At 36.5% G+C, this 17686-nt stretch overlaps 2 protein-coding genes across 3 annotated transcripts; both read right to left on the minus strand.

Moving 5' to 3' along the window:
* Window positions 1–11032, minus strand: LOC111805179 (sister chromatid cohesion protein PDS5 homolog C-like). Of its 2 annotated transcripts, none has more exons than XM_023690111.2 (14): window positions 10647–11032; window positions 9265–9468; window positions 8991–9172; window positions 6612–6738; window positions 6310–6507; window positions 5727–5765; window positions 4637–5509; window positions 4425–4535; window positions 3676–3749; window positions 2183–2234; window positions 1906–1992; window positions 1786–1829; window positions 1146–1220; window positions 1–1072 (listed from the first exon to the last, which is right to left on the minus strand). In XM_023690111.2, exons 1-14 carry the CDS (start codon window positions 10746–10748, stop codon window positions 502–504), a joined length of 2739 nt encoding a protein of 912 aa, XP_023545879.2. In that variant the 5' UTR covers window positions 10749–11032; the 3' UTR covers window positions 1–501. The 2 variants fall into 2 exon arrangements, with proteins under 2 accessions (XP_023545879.2, XP_023545878.2); XM_023690110.2 differs by having other exon boundaries at window positions 4637–5524; window positions 10647–11031.
* Window positions 11033–14449: 3417 nt separating this feature from the next.
* LOC111805028 (U-box domain-containing protein 45) lies at window positions 14450–17615 on the minus strand. The gene is made up of 3 exons (XM_023689888.2): window positions 16820–17615; window positions 14964–16251; window positions 14450–14769 (listed from the first exon to the last, which is right to left on the minus strand). Exons 1-2 carry the CDS (start codon window positions 17416–17418, stop codon window positions 15321–15323), a joined length of 1530 nt encoding a protein of 509 aa, XP_023545656.2. The 5' UTR covers window positions 17419–17615; the 3' UTR covers window positions 14450–14769; window positions 14964–15320.
* Window positions 17616–17686: the final 71 nt, after the last annotated feature.

Below are 17686 nucleotides of genomic sequence, written 5' to 3' on the forward strand. Positions count from 1 at the left end.
TTAAGCTTCCAAAGGCATTAATCAAATACCAGATGTTAGATTAACAATTACTCTGAAAATCACCTCTAGGGAGTTAAGACGGTGGTAAAACAGGAGATAAGAAGACAGAAGGGCCTAGAAAGGAAAGACCTTTGTGTTCTGAATCTGTGGCTTTGTTTCTCTAGTAAGCCAATCTTTGTTTGAGAAAAGCCAAGAGAGTAATACATATAGCTAACTTAACATCCTCTACTATTACCTCCCACAGGATGACATGAATTGCGGCAAACAACTACAAAGAGAACTCTAGCATACTCCTATAATTGTTGCTAACCTACCTAACACTAAGAATATATGACAATCTCTCGAAAACATGCCAATGAGACGAGACGAGATGAGATGAGATGAGATCAGATCAGATCCAGAGCAAGTTTGCTAAGAACTCATTGTAGAATTTGCAAATATGTAATGCAGACCGTGGCGAGAATAGACAAACTCCAACCTTTTTGGAATAGACATGGTGATTCAACCTTTTGACTCTATTCTTCTTTTCTTTCCCGGCTTAGATTCACTGCCCTGATCATTGGATGAATTTAGTGACTTTCCCTTTGAATTCTCCATTGTTTTCCCAAGAGCAGCAGAATTCTTCAAATCTCCACTTTCTTTTGATTTTGAAGATGTGAACTTAACCTTGGGGGAGAGATTGGCACTGTTAGATTTATCGCCTGTTTTGGTAGTAGACTTTCCCTTTGAAATTGCAGGAGTTTTTGGAGTCTCTTGTTTGGACTTCCCTGTCTTCAACACGTCTTGCTTGGACTTTGCAACAACAGTAGGTGTAGTTGTCTCATTATCCTTCAATTTGCTAGTCTTGTGTGATTCAGCATCGTCGTTCTTCGACTTGCCAACAATTTTCGGTCCTGTGCTACCAGCTTTGCTGACAGTTTTAGGAGTGGTTTGATCCTTGAATTTGCTTACATTTGCAGGTCTTCCAACCTTAGGGGTATTCTCTTTCGACTTGCCTTCAACTTTGCTGCCACTACTCTGATTAGTTTTTGTAGCTACACCTTTGGATTTGCCGGAGGAAGTCGCTCCACCCCTAGAATTGAGTTTAACGATTAAACATCAAGAAACATTATTGAGAAAGTGAACAGTTGTGGAATAGCACTAACTTTTTCGGTGAGACGTCCATCTTTCCTCGCTTAGCAGCCTCGTTGGCATTTAGTTTCGCCTTTTTCTTTTGAGGTCTGTAACAAGAGATAAAAGAATTGATATAAACAAGATCAAATGCCAACAGCCCTATCCATACATGTCCAGGAGAGAATTCCTACAATATCATGATCATATATATTCATAAATCACTAATTGCATGAGTACAGGCATCACAAGTTTTCAAAAGTCTAATAGAGTCCAAGTTCCAAATTTCTTGGTAATTTAAACAAGCTTCATACTCGTGTTGAATTGACTATAAAGATATTTCCACAATACAAGGCTAGAAGATATCAGAACAGAATAGATATGCAACATCAGCATATCATCGAGCACATTAACTGCACATCACACATCATATCTACCCGATTGAAGAAACTCCATATATCCCTAGTTAAGTAAAATATGAACCATCAAAGATTATTAACATAGTCTAAGTTATTAACTGCACATCACACATCATATCTACCTGAGTGACGAATAAAGGTGGCAATTTGTACATGATGTTAACTTTATACGATCGACTATTTCCACAAAGGAAGACCACAAATATACCATATTTGGGAATTAATATTGAAAACTAATATAGTCAGCAGTACATACGTCTCTGCTGCAGATTCTGATCTCACTAGATCTGCTGTTTCCTCCTGTTGTCAGACAATTGAACCTTAGGTTAGAGAATCTTAGATGACAAGCAAAACACACATTCACACAGCCACCTACCCGTTCAGATCCAGAGTCGTCGTCAATATATTCCCATCTCTCCTTTTTAAGATTTAGTATTTCTTCATCTCCATCCGTGTATAAAACCTGCATAGATTGACCCGTGTAAAAAATACCAAAAACCTATGCATAAACATTCATATGTGCATATGCATATGCACAGCTGTATATAACATACAACACACGTATATGTACTAAAATGCATGCATGCATGCCATAGTAACAAGGAAGGAACAAACGAACAAACCAACCTAAGATTCCATAAATGATATCTTACCTTGTGCTTCCTTTTTCCAGGATCAAAAGATTCGACTACACCTGCATAAAACCTGTAAGAGATAGGAGATGTCATGCAACAAATAACAAGATATTAAAGGGTCAGCATAATTGTTCAACCATGGAAATATGGCGATATTAACAGAACAAAAAAAATGAAAACTCAGCAGAGTTCAAGGGCTACCGTTCACTAATCATAATAATGCTCCGGAAGGACTAATGTGAAAAATGTGGTCATTAATAAGCAGAAAGCATTCACCTTTGAACCGACTGAAGAATTGAGAAATAACTAACATGACTAAAAAGAACTCATAATGTAGAACATAGAGTAAGGGGAACGTTAAAACTTCTTTTTTCTGTAGTTAACAAACTCAAAAGGCCTGTGTGAAAATTCTTGAGGGAGATCATGGAGGATGGTAGTGGGTTTTGTCTAGTGACCTAGGAAATAATTTCTAGATATTGATGCAGGGAGGGTTTGGGATCAGTCATTTCATTTAAAAGAAAACTGGCCTCCCAACCAAATGATTATCACGTTTCCCTTGACCCCAGATTCTTTGTGGCACAAGATCAATCATATGGGTATCATTTCAATGGATGAGACAGAATTTTACCTTGATTTCTTAACACAGAAATCTTCCAAAATCAACAAGTCTGCAACTAGGGTTGAATCCAGCTCCAAACAGGATCATTCACACAAAGATAAGAATCCTGAACACTGGTATGAATAGGAATCTACTTAGAACGGATTGAATAAGAGTCAACTTCCCTCCTTTCACAAAGCCAAGATGGAAACCCACCTAGGGTTGCAGCCTAAAGGAAGCCCAAGGCAGAACAGAAGAGACCCACTGCATGAGCAGCTAGAGAAGAGTTCAACTTATAAGATGCACAATTGATGCCAAGGACCTAAGACCCCAAATAAGCTCAAACACAATGAATGTGATTGATATTTACAAATGAGTCCCCCCAAAACAAAAGAAAATAGTATCAACTGCAAACTGCAGATATAACAAGTGAAGATTCTCTCCCCCCACCTGAAAACACTTGATAGCCCCTCTCTTTCCACACCAGTGGCAAGTAATCTACTAAGAATATCCATCACTAATATGAAGAGAAAGGGGAAAGAAATCCCCTTTTTAACCCCTTGAAAAACTCCACCTTATTTCTCGGTTTTTCGTTGTTATGGAATATTTCACCGTACAAACCCAAATTTAAATCCAAGATCTCCACTTCCACCAGAAACCTTTCTTTCCATGGAGCTTGTCCAAAAACTCTCAATCCACATGATCTTGAGCTTTTTCAAAATCACTTTTCAAATCCTAGTCCTGACTTTGAACAAGACACTAATTAAATGAGGTGCCCATGTGGTCGCGCGCAAAAATAATATAAATTATACTTCTGCATACCATGTGTCCACTACAATTCAAGTTCATCATATCATGATACCATACATCAAAGACACCTAAAAAAATTAGAGGAGACACCATTGGTACTTACATGCGATCCTTTGGCCACCACACTTTTATCTTTGAACCAACCAAAGATCCATCAAAATCCTTGGTTTCAGACTCCTGAAAATAACAGTAAGTGAAACTGAGATTTAAGTTTCCAACACAACAAAGAAGAGTGCAATGGGCCAATCACCAATGTTGCTTTAAGATCATATACAACAAAGAGGCAGCAGTATTAAAAACCAGAAATAGTATTACAGGATAGCAAATGTAGAAGTTCAAATATCCATTATTTCATCACGTTTATAGGCTTTTGGTTATTTGGTTATGTATTGTTTACGTTTCCCAAACTCAAGATAAAGAACTTTGGATAAATCAGCTGATGTCTATAAAAGCAAACAAGCATTTTTTATCTTCACAAAGTGCTTCAAAAATGCACTCAAACAAACACAGTAAAAAAACGAATTATGATCTGACACCTAATCAGGAAAATACAAAGAATTCAGTAATTCTTGTATATATGTAAACAAACGCCAGTTGAATTAGAACACACTAACTACGCCGCATTGATGGCAATAAAAGCAGAGTCATGAAGAACAACTTAATATAATAATCATTTTAAGAGCACAAGAGCCTCCCAACCAATTAACTTAAGAGAGTTTTTTTTTTTTTTAACATTCACGTACTCACCACAATACAATGATTGCAACATTACTAAATTTATTCTCTTAGTAGGTAAGAAGTTCCTCCTCCATAATGACATGGAACTAATTAACATTATACAGTATGACATACTTTTTCTTTGCTCGGAGTTCGTTTCCTCTTGGAAGCTGGTGTTGTAGTCTTGTCCAAGATCTTCTCATCTTTGGTGGTTTTTGAGGTTGGTTTCAGCACAGGTGTTGCTTCCTAGAAGAATAACCATAATTCAACCAAGCAATTACTAATGCATCAACGGGGATAAGATTTTATCATTAAGCCAAACATAGATTTAACACTGCTTCAATCACCTTTTTATCATCGTCATCTGACAAATTTTTAATGGTTTTTCCAGAAATAGATTTCCCCAATCCCTTCTTTCTCTTAGCCTCCGATTGTTTTAAAGATTCACCACTACTCTTACTGGCTCCACCTCCCTTCCTAGCGGACTGTTTCAATGTCTTAACTTCAGAATCACTAGCAGTATCACTTTCCCTTTCTGCTGCATCTTCAGCTGCAGTCTTAGTATCATCAGAAACTCCAGCTGGAGCCTTCTCTTCACCATGTGAAACGATCTTTGCTCCTGACTTATTCATTCCATCAGATGCTTTTTTTGAAACTTCTGCAGATGATGCCACCACCACTTTAGCTGGGTTTCCCTTCTTTTTTGCCTGTACAGACTTATTGTTACACTCACTGGGAACGCTTCCACTAAGTGAAGATGAAGCAATGTTTGCTGATTCAATCTCCATAGCCTTGGGTGAAGAAGGCTTGGCATCAACCACATTTTCTGAAGGCAAGTTTTCAGCAGTCCGGTCCCCCCGAGGAGAACTAGGATGGTCACTACGGCTTTCATGTTCTGGTTGATTCTCAGATTCCTTCGGAGCATCAACATGAGGAACTGCTGTAGATTTTGCGGATTGTTTAGGTTTTCTGCCTCTTTTCCTAGGGAGTTTTTCAGATCCTTCCTTCACATTGCTAGCCTTCTCAGATCCCAAATTAGCAGGTTCAGGATTTTTGGGTGATTTCACCTCTTTGCACTCCTGACCACCATGTTCTTCCTTCTTGTGCACCAAACTAGAGACAGAGACATCTTCACCCCCCTGTGCAGCTCCATTGCTCTTAACTGAGTCATGATGTTTCTCAACGGCCGAGTCAACTCTCTCAGGTGTGGCCACTTCTGTCTGGTTTTCTTCAACCTGATAGATATCGTATCATTTTACTCCATAAATAAAATTAACTACTTTCTACATACCAACCTAATATGTTATATTTTGCATATGTTATCTCACTTGCATAAGAAGACTATAAAGAACTGCCTGTTCTAACCAGAGAAGAAATACTTCATAAAATTAAATCAGGAAAGAAAACACATTAAGAAGCATTGCACGGTTGCATTACCTCATCCCCAGACGTTCTAACGCACTGGCTCTCAGCAACCTGCACAAAGTTTCAACAGATAAAAATGCAAAATCCATTTAAAATTCAAATTCCAGCGAAGATGTCAGCATCATACAAAAATCACTTTTGTCAAGGCTATATTTGTCTAATATGCTGACTCGTGGGTGTAAAATAGTATTATAACCAGAATCTCAAAATTTTAAAATAAAATAATAAATAAATAAATAACCCAACCTCTGTAACACAGAAACTCATGGCAAATTCAATTTCACAATCATGTATCCTATAAATTTAAAAATGAGAATTAAAGATTATATTCATGGAAATTTTGCATGAAATAAACACAGTTGCAAATATTATAAAAGATTCTAATGACTTGTCTCCCAGCAACAAACGGAGAGAAAAGACCAAAAGAGCTTTGTTTTTTTATGATACCAAGTCTAGAAGATATAAAATCTCATTTGTACAGTACTCAACAGTAGGAGGTGGGTGAACGGTATGATTATTAGTAAGACTTGAACGGTACCCCAATCTTAAGATAAATTGTTAAGAATACTCAACTAACAATTATTTAAGAACTTACCACATTTTCACCAGCATCGTTAAGATTGCTTGGCTCAAGAGAGCCAGAAAGATCTTTGCATATGGAAGCAATAATATCACTATAATCATCAAAAGAAATTCCTAAGCTTTTTACAGCTTGAACCAAATAAGGTTTGAGCTTGGTAGAACAGTTATCAAGAACTCTCTCTCCTAACTTCCGAGCAATAGGTAGAATTTCCTGAAAATGGCATTATAGGATTCAACAGACAATCAAAGGGGACAATATTAATAACTAAAAAAGAGAGATAAAGGGAAAAAAAATAACAATTCAAAGCATATCACCTCATTGTCCTTCTTCACACTTTCTAAGATCGGTGAGAGGAGATCTACAGCTATGTCTTCACTTTCTTCTAAGACAAGGCTCATAATTGTCTCCATTGATGAAAATACATTCTCTGGGTGATAATCTCTGGATGAAAAATACTATAAATGAACTTAACAACATAGGGGAAACCAAAGTTTCTAAACTTAGGACTTCCAACTCGGCAAAATAAAACCTGCTAAGTCCTCACAAATAAGAACAAGAACAAAAAGGGAAAATGAAAAATAAAAGATGTTCAACTAAACTACTGGGAAACAATGGAAGCAATCTATTAGAAGGAAAATGTTAGACCAAAATTGAGAAGATCGATGGCCTACAATTTTACAAACAAAACCTAAGTGGTATAGTATCATACAAATGAGATCAAATCAGAGAACAAAGTACGAAGAGATTCTTTGGTGGTCTACTTAGTCAGAAATTAATAGCCGAAACATTGTTTGAATATAAGAAATTTTCTTTTGTAAAACTTTTATTTGCCATTATTAATATGAAATCACATAAAATTTTACTCTTCAAACACCAGGGAATAGTTCCTTGTTACAGCAGTCATCTTAACTTCAAATTACCAGCAACTTATTAAAAGAATTGGCATATCAAGCTATATGCCAAGACATCATTACAAATTATAAACTTGGCCCCTAGGCTGTCCTCTTTTTGTTTTGATTAATATCATAGTGTTTCTTGTCTAAATAAAATAACAATTATAGGCAACATATTGCAAAACAATATTCAAACAACCCATTCTACAATTGCATGAAAGTATTTTAATGCGCAAAGGATTTAGACTAAAGAACAAGCAAAGCAACTCCATTCCATTCAATAAAGGACTAAAACTGTAGATTTGTGTCTAGACTCAAATATAAGTCTTTTATCTTTTAATTATATTTTCCTTTTATAATTAGTTTCCTTTGAAGAAATTTCTCTGGAATTATATTGGTAGTAACCAAAACAGAACTAGAATAGTATTGAAATATAAACGATAAGAACTACAAGATAAACCAAGTGTTTCAAGGTACTTGGACTCTCTCCTCTTGAGATCTCTCTCAAGCCCTAATTCACTCACCAAGATAAAGCCTACCTTTTTCCAACTCCCTCTATTTATAGCTAATACTATAACAACCTCCCTAACTAAATACTAATATACCCTTATAATACTCTTAAAACATTTCTATCATTATTCGCCCCTCAAACACACCTTGTTCTCAAGTTGTGGTTAGCAAAATAATCTCATAATGGTGGGGGAAAGATTAAACTGTAACATGCTTCGGCCCTTTTTCATCTTTCTTTAATGAAAACCTAGCAGGTCAACACGCTCACGACCAAGTGCAACGGCCGACAAACTCAAGTAAACCCATCAAAAAATAGGCTCCAAGCTAAAAAAAGCATAATCACACAACAAAAGAATGCAACACAAAGGCCCCATCAAGTTGGGAACCCTTCTTGAAACCCTATTAAAGGTATTAAGTCTACCACAGAGAGCCCGTTAGACAAAAAACTTTACCTTATTCAAATTTTCACCTACCACAATGAGTCAAAGACCTATTCACTCAAGGGAGAAGGGTTTGCATGGCAAAGAAAAAAGAATTTACGCCAGAACCCTTCTAAAGGACAAAGGTCTCAAATATGAACATTCTTCTCCCAAGGTTATAACAAGCTGCCTAAGCATCGATAGAAAATTGATCACATCCCCCATTTCACATTCTGACAAGCACAACTAAATCCCAACGAAGGAGAGGACAAAGCTGAGATAGAACAACTACAACAAAATGATTCTTCATTGAGGATAACTGATATAAGCCAGATTCTTACTTCTTACCATCCTTGAAGCAATTCTTACCTCACTCAATTACCAAACTCAGTCCAGTTCAGCATCTATACTCACACTCAGGGACAACAAAAGAAAACTCTATTCCATATAAGAAGCTTTGAAAAAAGTATAAGGGACATTTCTTTATTCATAAAGGTTGCCTACCAATCAACCCAACCACCAGCCCATGACAGTAATTAACACAGACAATAGTTAAAAGCCAGACTTGTTACAATATGGTCAACTAATTCACCATATTATATTTTCAATTGAGTTTTTCTTGTCAATCCTTCATATGCACTCAAATACCACAGCTATATATCATCCAAAGCAACCATTATAATAGTCCATACTTCGTTCCTTTTTTCATCTTCTCTAGTATAAGTCAATTTCTGATGAAGTACAGAAGTGTTGTGGTATTTCGCATACAATAGAACTTGAATTGTGGGAAGATTAATATTTGTCACAACTGTGCGCTTACAAGTAAAAATTTAAAAGGAACTAGATTTCAAAATAAAATCGAGTATGATACCTTACTGTCTTAAGGAAATGTTGGAACATCTCAATGATCAATCCATCACATTCCAAATCCAGCATGACCACACATGATCTGACCTTTGCAACGGTTTCAAGAATGGATGCCCTCTTTGCATATGATCGACTAGACTTGTCAGAGAGATTTTCAAAGGATGATACTATAAGATGAAATACCTCCTGAACAGCAGCATACATACAACTCTTTAGAGATAAATTTGATATGTGGAGAATTGACATCGTATCCACTCATAAACCAAATTTCTAATTACCTTCATTTGCTCATCATTGTAAGGGGCATCAGGTGCAGTGATCCTAGTTATTTCACTAATGCATGCAGCAACTGCAACTTTGACATCAATATCCGAATGTCTTAGAAGTTGATCAGAAATCAGGGCTTTCAGTGATGGAGTGAGCGCACTCTGCATTGATTTTGAGGGGGATTGTTCAACCCTCGCCAGCAAACTCTCTATTTTCTGCAATCAGGCAGATTATTGTGAAGTTAAAAAAAACATGTAAAAAGCTACCTATCATAACCACGAAAATTAAGATCCATTTAGATAAAACTTATAAATACCAAGGACCTAGTTAAGCACCTAATATTTCATTATATCTCAATTCACCCGAAGCAAGGAAAGAGAAGAGAGAGGGCAATTACATTAGCAGGAAAGAAAAAGAAATAAGGTGGAAATACTGAACTACATAACTGGTCTTAAAAGCATGAATCCTCATTACATTATGACCCATTATCCATATTCCTGGAAGTCTTAAAGAAGACATACAATCTTAACCACTCCCTCCTGAACAGTTCTCAAACATTCGCATTACTTTCAAGCCAACAAAAGTGATACTCTAACTAATGCCACCTGCTAGATCGATGTGGAGTTATAATATGTCAGCCTACCAGCAGTATTAGATAAACTTGAATAGAAGAGGATCAAATTATCTCCTAATTTAAGTGGTTCTACTCGAAACCAAAGCCTTCAGATGCATAAAAGAAACTAGAAGAATTATATCTAAGAATCAATTCAACCTCTTTCTTTTAGCGAATGAAGAGGTTTCGAGTAAGAAAAATCTTGTGAAAGGTGTTGTTTCAAACTTAATCGTCTCTGGTGCGAAATAGTTAAATAACAGCTACAAGATTAGAAAACAATGCAGTACTATGCACAAACCATCACTGGAAATACCTTCCTATATATACTTTGAACAACTCATAAGCTCTCTTCCATAACTATGCACCACATAAGCAACACAAGCAGATTTCAAATACAATTTCCGTAACTTATTTCCCATTGATGCCCACAAAAGAACACACTCCACCGATAAAATTAGAAGACCAGCTGCACAACTAATTCATTCTGCAATTTCATTCAAAGTCGCGTCTATAATATGTAGACATTACTGTAGAATGTGGTCAAAAGTCGGGAACTTGCAACACGTGGCAAACAAGACAGAACACGGTAAATTGTATAGAGGAAACCAATCGAGCATCAAATGTGAGCGTAAACGGTACAGAAAAAGAAAATTCAAAGACAACATTCAACCATGTTGAAAAAGTAATTCAACAATACACAATCCTGAGGGAAATTCCGAAATTAAAAAAGAAAAAACCCCGCTCAGAAAGTATAGAGAAGAAAAAAACGGAAAGGCTTACGTCGAGAAGAGGTAGAAGTTCTTCAACTGAAGTAGGAGGGTCAACAATCTTATTGCCAGCTTCCAAAAGCTGTTCTTCGACATCCTTGTCAGAAGACGCCATTGTTGGTCGGTTTGCAGCTTAAGCTTCCAGATCCTTCGAAGTGCGGAGGAGTTGAGTTCAATTGAAGTCCATGGAAGCAGAGGAACCCACCGAATCGGATGGGAATGTGGAGAAATCGGATAGAAATGGGAGGGAAACTTGAGAGCGGGAGGAGCTAGGGTTTCTTTTTTTTTTTCTTTTTTTTTTTTTTTCTTTTTTGTTGTTGTTCTTCTGAGAGATATATAGAGAGAGGGAAAAATGAGTGTTTCGAAATGCTTTGCTGGGAAAAATAAGACTCTCTCTTCAACTCTTTGTATTAAAAACAAGCTTAGCTCTTTTCCACTATCGACGCTCCGCGGCCTCTCTCTCCTTTTTATTTATTATTTTCTCTTTTTCTTTTTCCAGATTAAATAGTTTGGACTTGAGGGATCTCTGAATTTGGGTTAATCCAGTTTCAAATCCATTTTTTTTTTTTTATCGGTATATATTTAATGTGGGAATGATTAAATAAAGTGTTCAAATATTTTGTAGTTTTTATTAAATAGAGAATGTTGCACTCTAAAAAAATATATAATATTTTTTTAGTATAATAAATACGAGATATGATGTAATTACTTGAAGTTGCCGCTAGTAGATATTGTCTGTTTTAATCCATAAACCAGCCTACTTTCTGGGAAGATTTCTATACCCTTAAAATAAATGTTTTGTTATTCTCCTCAACAAACATTTGGTTTGGAAACCTCTCTCTAACATATGCGATTTAAAACTGTAAGGTTGATGACTATATGTAACATAGACAATAGCTGCTAGCGGTAACTTATAAAGGTGTTAAAAAAGTTAACTAAATAAAACCCAAATAACATGAATTATTGAAATTTGAATTTATTTTAAATTTGGTAATTATTTTGTTTTTATTTAATTATGATTTTTTTAGTGTTTATTATCCACAACAGCTCTGATTTTTCAAAGTATATAATAAAATTAACTTTTAAATCTTAATTAAATGTTTAAAATAACTAAATAAATATATTTTGAACTAATATGTTATTTTTATGAATTTTTCTTTTTTTTTTAATAAATGATTACAAACAACCCCTATCATTCTATTAGGCTAGATTAATTATTTGTATAATTATTTAATAAAAAGTTGACTTTCCATACAATTAAGAGGATAAAAAATGTATCATCAATTTGACAGGAATAAAATAATAATAAAAAAAAGCCCATTAGAAGCCCAAAGTGAAGGATAATCTGGGCCAGCGGGCTTCGTTCAAGTTTCTTGCTTTCTTTCTTATTTTAAAAATTTCCGAACTTTATTTTTTTTTATAATTTTTAACGAGTGTTTGTACAACGGAATGAATAAAATATGTAACATCCATAAAAACTATATATAATATTATATTTGAATTAAAATTCAGTCAATCATTTTTTACATTTATGGTTAATAGATTATCAAAATCGTAATTAATAAATTATTGAAAACTTAAAACGAGAAATTTCTAAAATGAAAAATTCCATCGAGCTAAGGGTTTTTTGGATCCAACACGATTATTCATGTTGCATTGTTTGAATTTTTAGACATGTATTGAATTTTTCAATTCGAATATAGCTTAATAGATAAAGACATCGAATAAGCTGAATAAGCTAAGGACGATATCGAAAAGGGGAAGGACGGGGAGATAGGAAAAAGGTGAAATATTGGTGGGTAAGGCATCAAAATCAGAGTAAAAGGTTGATCATAGTTGAGAGAAGATGCCAAAGATGATGAGAAATGTAAGAGGAAAAGCAGTGCATTTGCAGGTGTGGCTCAAAAGGGTGGCTTTGTTTAATTTCTTCTTCAATCATACACATCCCCATCTCCGACAATGTCAGCTGTGCTCTACCACTCACTGTACACCCACATTCCATCTTCCCTTGTCTGCATGCCCTCCATTAATCTTGGAGCCTCACCCACACCCCTACAATTTGCCTACAATTTGCCCTTTGCCCGTCATGCATGCAACTTTATTTCCTCCCTCCTTTCGTTAGATGAACACAATTCTCTACAATAGTATGATATTGTTCATTTTATTGTTCATTGTGAGCATAAGCTCTCGTGATTTTGCTTTGAACTTTTTCAAAAAACCTCATGCTAGTAGGGAAGAGAGCATTCTTTGATTATAAACCTATAAACATTCCCTAAATTAGCCGATGTAAGACTTTCATCATCCAACACTTTTTACACTACTTTGAGTGAATACCTCAAACGACATGGCAATGACCTTAAACACCCGACCATCGAAATTTTACCATAAGTTATTACTATAAAGTAAAAACTAAAAGATCTATAATGTCAGAAATTCAAATATTTACCCTCTTGGAAGAAACAAAAAAATCACCAACCCTTAACAAAGACAAAGTATTGAATCCTCCCATTATGATTAGTTGATATCGATTTTATTTTAGGGTTTATAGCAATTGAACATTAGCTGAGAAAGTGTGGGACAAGTTTTTAGTTAAAAAGAAAGAAAAGGAAAGGAAAAGGTGACGCAAAAAGCATCTTAGGAAAAAGAAAAAGTTGCCTAAAAATGTTAAAACATTGGCTGAGAATTGAAATGGCAAATGGCAGCCAAGTCGTGAGCACATGGACATTTTAGTTCACAAATCATGTCACCACCACTATGGGTACCAAAATTATTCTAATATTCACATATTATTAAAACCCCACCATACCAATTACATTTAAAAAATAAAAAAAAAATAAAAATAAAAAAAACCATTTTTTTTTAAACCGAGTCAACCACAACATTAAATTTTGAATTTAAAAGAAAAAGTAAATTTACACTTGCTATACTCCAAAAATAAAAAATAAAAACTAAAAGAAAACAAAAAGAACAAGAGTTTTTTTAATCACTTTTTAAAAAAAGAATTAGGATGATATGTGAGATATAAAATTGCAATAATAGTTGATGGGAAAATAACTAAAAGATTAGTAATGAGTACCCCTTTTTGCTTTTTTTTCTTTAATGGGCAGCACTTACCTATTTCTATCCTCACCTATACTCTATAATTTCCGGTGGTCCTCTGCCCTTTCTTTTCCTCTACCTCAATTAAATATGCAACTCCCTAACTTAACTCCCAATATATTTTAACAATAACATTTACTCGATCCTCTTGATCCCGAGCAAGGACCTAGTTCATGTAACTAAGGGTAATGGTAAAAAGTTGTATCTACTTCATCAAATAGTAATAATAAGACACGGCAAAGGTAATTAAGAAGGGGGAAGGAAGATCTCCACTCATACTGTATTTCAAAGGACTAGGAAAATCGAAATAGCGAAATTATTGGGTCATCTCAATGGGTTTAGAAACCACATGTTTTTTTGGATCAGAGTCGTCTCTAGTGAAGAAAAATGATGAGCTGAAACTCGTCTCAAGAACTCGATCTACGGGTTCAGTTACCTAGCTCTAGCAAGAAAGTGAACTAGAATGAATAATTGTGCTAGTAAATCACATTTAGTTTGTATGATTTCCTTTTGGAATCATATAATAAGTCCATCCACTAGAGGTTTCGATTCAAAAGTTCAAATTATTAATCTTTACTTCCACTAGTGAGAAAAGTCCTTTTGTCTCACATAGATTTTGTCATCGTTACACAGCTAATCTTGTGATGTACGATGGGAGTGGAATTCTTCAATGACATTAATAAAAGGAGACCCCACTAGCAGATCAACCCAGCAGAATTTGAACATAGAAAATAGCTAACCATTTCATATCACAGCTGTGAGATGAATTTGTCAAACCACATGGAATTACAGGTCAAGGGTTCACAAACTGTTCACAGTAGAGAAAAATATGATCTAAAGTTGCTACAGGCCAACAGGAGAAAAATATACAATATGGGGCCATCACAAAAGTAAAGAATAAGACAGAACTGCAGCACTAATAGAATAATGAGTTCACCCAATTCTATATTTACAAAACAATACCTCGTGCTCAAGACATCCCTTCCACATTATTTTGCCTCTGCCAACAACAGCTCAGCAAGTTCCCTGCTCCAGATCTGTGCATGGTTAAAAAAATGGATGAGAAAATATGTTAATTTGAACATAATTCAACTGGTAAAGACATGCTCGAGATTTGAATCTCACAACCCAACTTATTGAGTGTAAAAAAGCACGTGAAAGCGACCGACACTCGTTCCAAGAGGCCTGGCCAGCAAAGGAAAAATATGAGATATGCATTACATTACATTACATTTTAAAGGGGCCACCGAGGTAGGGTGGATTGTGATGGTGAGTCGAACATGGCCCACTGAGCAGTGCCCCAAGCTTTGTTACGCTCAGTGAAAACAGCCACTGGAATTTTCAATTTTCAGACAATTCCATGGCCGAGGAAGCTATCGAGGCATTTGGTTCTGGATCTGGTTGTTGTCTGAGGATTGAATTTGGAAGCAGAGGTAGGTCCTTTATTTAATTTTTACACTAACCAAAGAACTAAAAGGCTAAACCACTTCTCTAACGAAACTGACTGCTATTTAATAACTTAAAAGAGGAGGCTAACTTCTTCCTGATGATAACACTAGGTACAGATCTAACATGGTAGTCTAGTATGCTAAAATGGTAGGCTTTTCGAAGTTGAACTCGCGGTAAGCGACTTAAAATGCTCTGAAGGAGCAAAATCTTGAGGCAGATTGGCCCTCTTCACAATTTTCCTCATGTTGTACTGTAGACTCTGTTGGACTAGTTGCTTCACCGCCTTTTTCTCCACGCTCATGGCCTCTTCAGATTCTTCTGGGTACCTTTTAGAATCTGAATTGCAATTTGAAGAAGATGAAGTCCCAATAATGGGAGCAGACACTGCTGCAACACCCAGATTCCCACCAAAACTTTCAGAAACTTGCTTCCCTTTATCATATCTCAAGCACTCCAAAATCCTGGATGCTCTTTTCTGAGCCAATGCACTACCCAAGAGCGTTAATTCAAGAGAAGCAGATACTAATCCTGCTTCTACCATTGTCTGTCTTTCACCATAAAGCTTGTGTGCCATCACCATTAAAACATAAGACGCCTTTTCTTGACACCCAGGTGAATCTGTCCAGTTTAAGACATCAACTAATATTGGGAACGCGTCTGGAACGACGCTTATTGCTCGTCTACCCTCTCGGGTTGATACCACGTTGCTTAAAATTGAAAGGATCCTTTCACTCACTTCCATGTCTCCTAACATGTTAAGAAGAAATGGGATGAAATCCGTTTCTAATATTATTGAGATATTTGATGCGGCGATTGAGAGATTGAAGAGCGCCCTTAGAGCATCCTGCCGAGCCTGATTGCTAATTTTATGGTCGGTGTTTTGTAGGGATTTGACCAAGAAGGGAATCGCACCGGACGATCCAATTACGGGCTTGTTCGAGTCCAGTGCGCTCAAGCCGAGAAAGTTTGCAATTATTGCCTCCGTAACCAATGAGTTTGATGCACTCTCTGATTTAATGAGCTTTAACATTTTGTGGATGACCCCCACTTCCACAATTGCTGCCTTGTTCCTGCAATGATTAGGACAAAGCAACGTCAATGGAGTACTAAGAACTTACTTGATACAAAAATTGAGGTTTAACACATTGAAATTTATAACTGGAAGACGAAAGAAATAAGGAAATTGCTAGGTTTTTATTATCTTTTTCCCCAGAAGGGTACATGAAAAGCAGCAGCAGGGAGACGAGAAGCTATTTCTCGAAATATGCAGCGCAGTACGTGGTCTCTGTTTTGGTTTTTACCAGAAGAAAGGAGTTGGATCAATTATCGAAGAGACTGCTACTCTGACTTGCTATTTTGAACGGAAGCGAAAAGCGGAAGAAGTCCCCTCAAGAAATCATAATTCAGAAAAGACATTGACAGAAACAGGAGAAAAGCAGAGATGGTAATGGAAAATGAGGGGGAAATTAAGAAATATATGGATCGAGTAAATCAACTAAAACATGCATGCAGGAAACAATATGCAATAGGTTGAAATCGAGGGGAATTTTCTAGGAGAGTTTGAAACTGAGAACAGAGAAAATGAAAATCGACTGGCAACTATGAAGAGTGAAGAAATGGAATCCTAAAGAATCTTACGCATTGTTGCCAATTCCAAGGTTTAGCAGTGCGTAAAGCGCAGCGATCTGAGATTGTTCATCTTCCAAATCAACCATCGCAACGAGAGGAGGAATGGCTCCAAGAAGAGCAAGCGTCCCTCGTATTACCAAATCCTCCTTCGCCATAAGCCTCACTTTGCTAGCCGCCAACTTTCGCCTCACCAAATCCTCCGTCTGCAAATCCTCCACCGTGCGTTTCAACTCCTCCAACTCCTCCTCCTTCCTTCTAGTCTCCTCCTCATTCTCCGTCTCCATCGACTCCGCCAAATTCAAAAGATCCACAAGCTTCTCGGATCTTCCATTAGCCAGTTTCGGATTCCTCGGCTGCTCCGCCTCCTTCAAATCCCTAGTCTCCGAAGCCGATCTGTTCCCCGTGCTCTGCTCATCATCCATCATCTCATCATTGTACCGATGGCGGTACCGAGAACTCCCACCGCAACTAACAGCATCATAGATTCTCCGACGGAATGCAGCTCCAGAAAACGCAGTACAGAACCGGAAGTGTCGAGTACCTGCATTGGCGCCGGCGATACCATCGATTACCAATGACCCGAGGCTGTTGGAGTGACACTTGGCCATTACCCTATAACCAATTCTTACAGCACACTACATTGCAAAGCAAAAAAACATAAGAAGAACCCAAAAACGGTGGCGGTGGCGGTGGCGGAATAATCCAAAACAGTGATTTTCAGTTTCAGAAAGGATCGTCTTGTTCTTCTTCTTCTTCGTCCTTGGAAATCCCGCACTCCCTCAACTGTAACAGAGAGTCTAATGATTTTCCTCTTCTTTTTGGTTCCTTTTTATAAGACAGAGAGAAAGAGAGAGAGAGAGTTTATTTATTTTTTTT

The sequence above is a fragment of the Cucurbita pepo genome, chromosome 11, assembly GCF_057944985.1.
Source record: "Cucurbita pepo subsp. pepo isolate OVF chromosome 11, ASM5794498v1, whole genome shotgun sequence".
NCBI classification, from domain to species: Eukaryota; Viridiplantae; Streptophyta; class Magnoliopsida; order Cucurbitales; family Cucurbitaceae; genus Cucurbita; species Cucurbita pepo.

Excerpts from the sequence above, each read along its gene's own strand:
- LOC111805179 (XM_023690110.2), bottom strand. The coding sequence starts at position 10,748 with ATGGCGTCTTCTGACAAGGATGTCGAAGAACAGCTTTTGGAAGCTGGC. Across the intron at positions 6,739-8,990 it reads CATTTCCTTAAGACAGTAAG|AGATTATCACCCAGAGAATG; the intron begins GTATCATACTCG and ends TTTTTCATCCAG. Across the intron at positions 3,750-4,424 it reads GAACTCCGAGCAAAGAAAAA|GAGTCTGAAACCAAGGATTT; the intron begins GTATGTCATACT and ends TGTTATTTTCAG.
- LOC111805028 (XM_023689888.2), bottom strand. The coding sequence starts at position 17,418 with ATGGCCAAGTGTCACTCCAACAGCCTCGGGTCATTGGTAATCGATGGT. Across the intron at positions 16,252-16,819 it reads CTTGGAATTGGCAACAATGC|GAACAAGGCAGCAATTGTGG; the intron begins GTAAGATTCTTT and ends TAATCATTGCAG.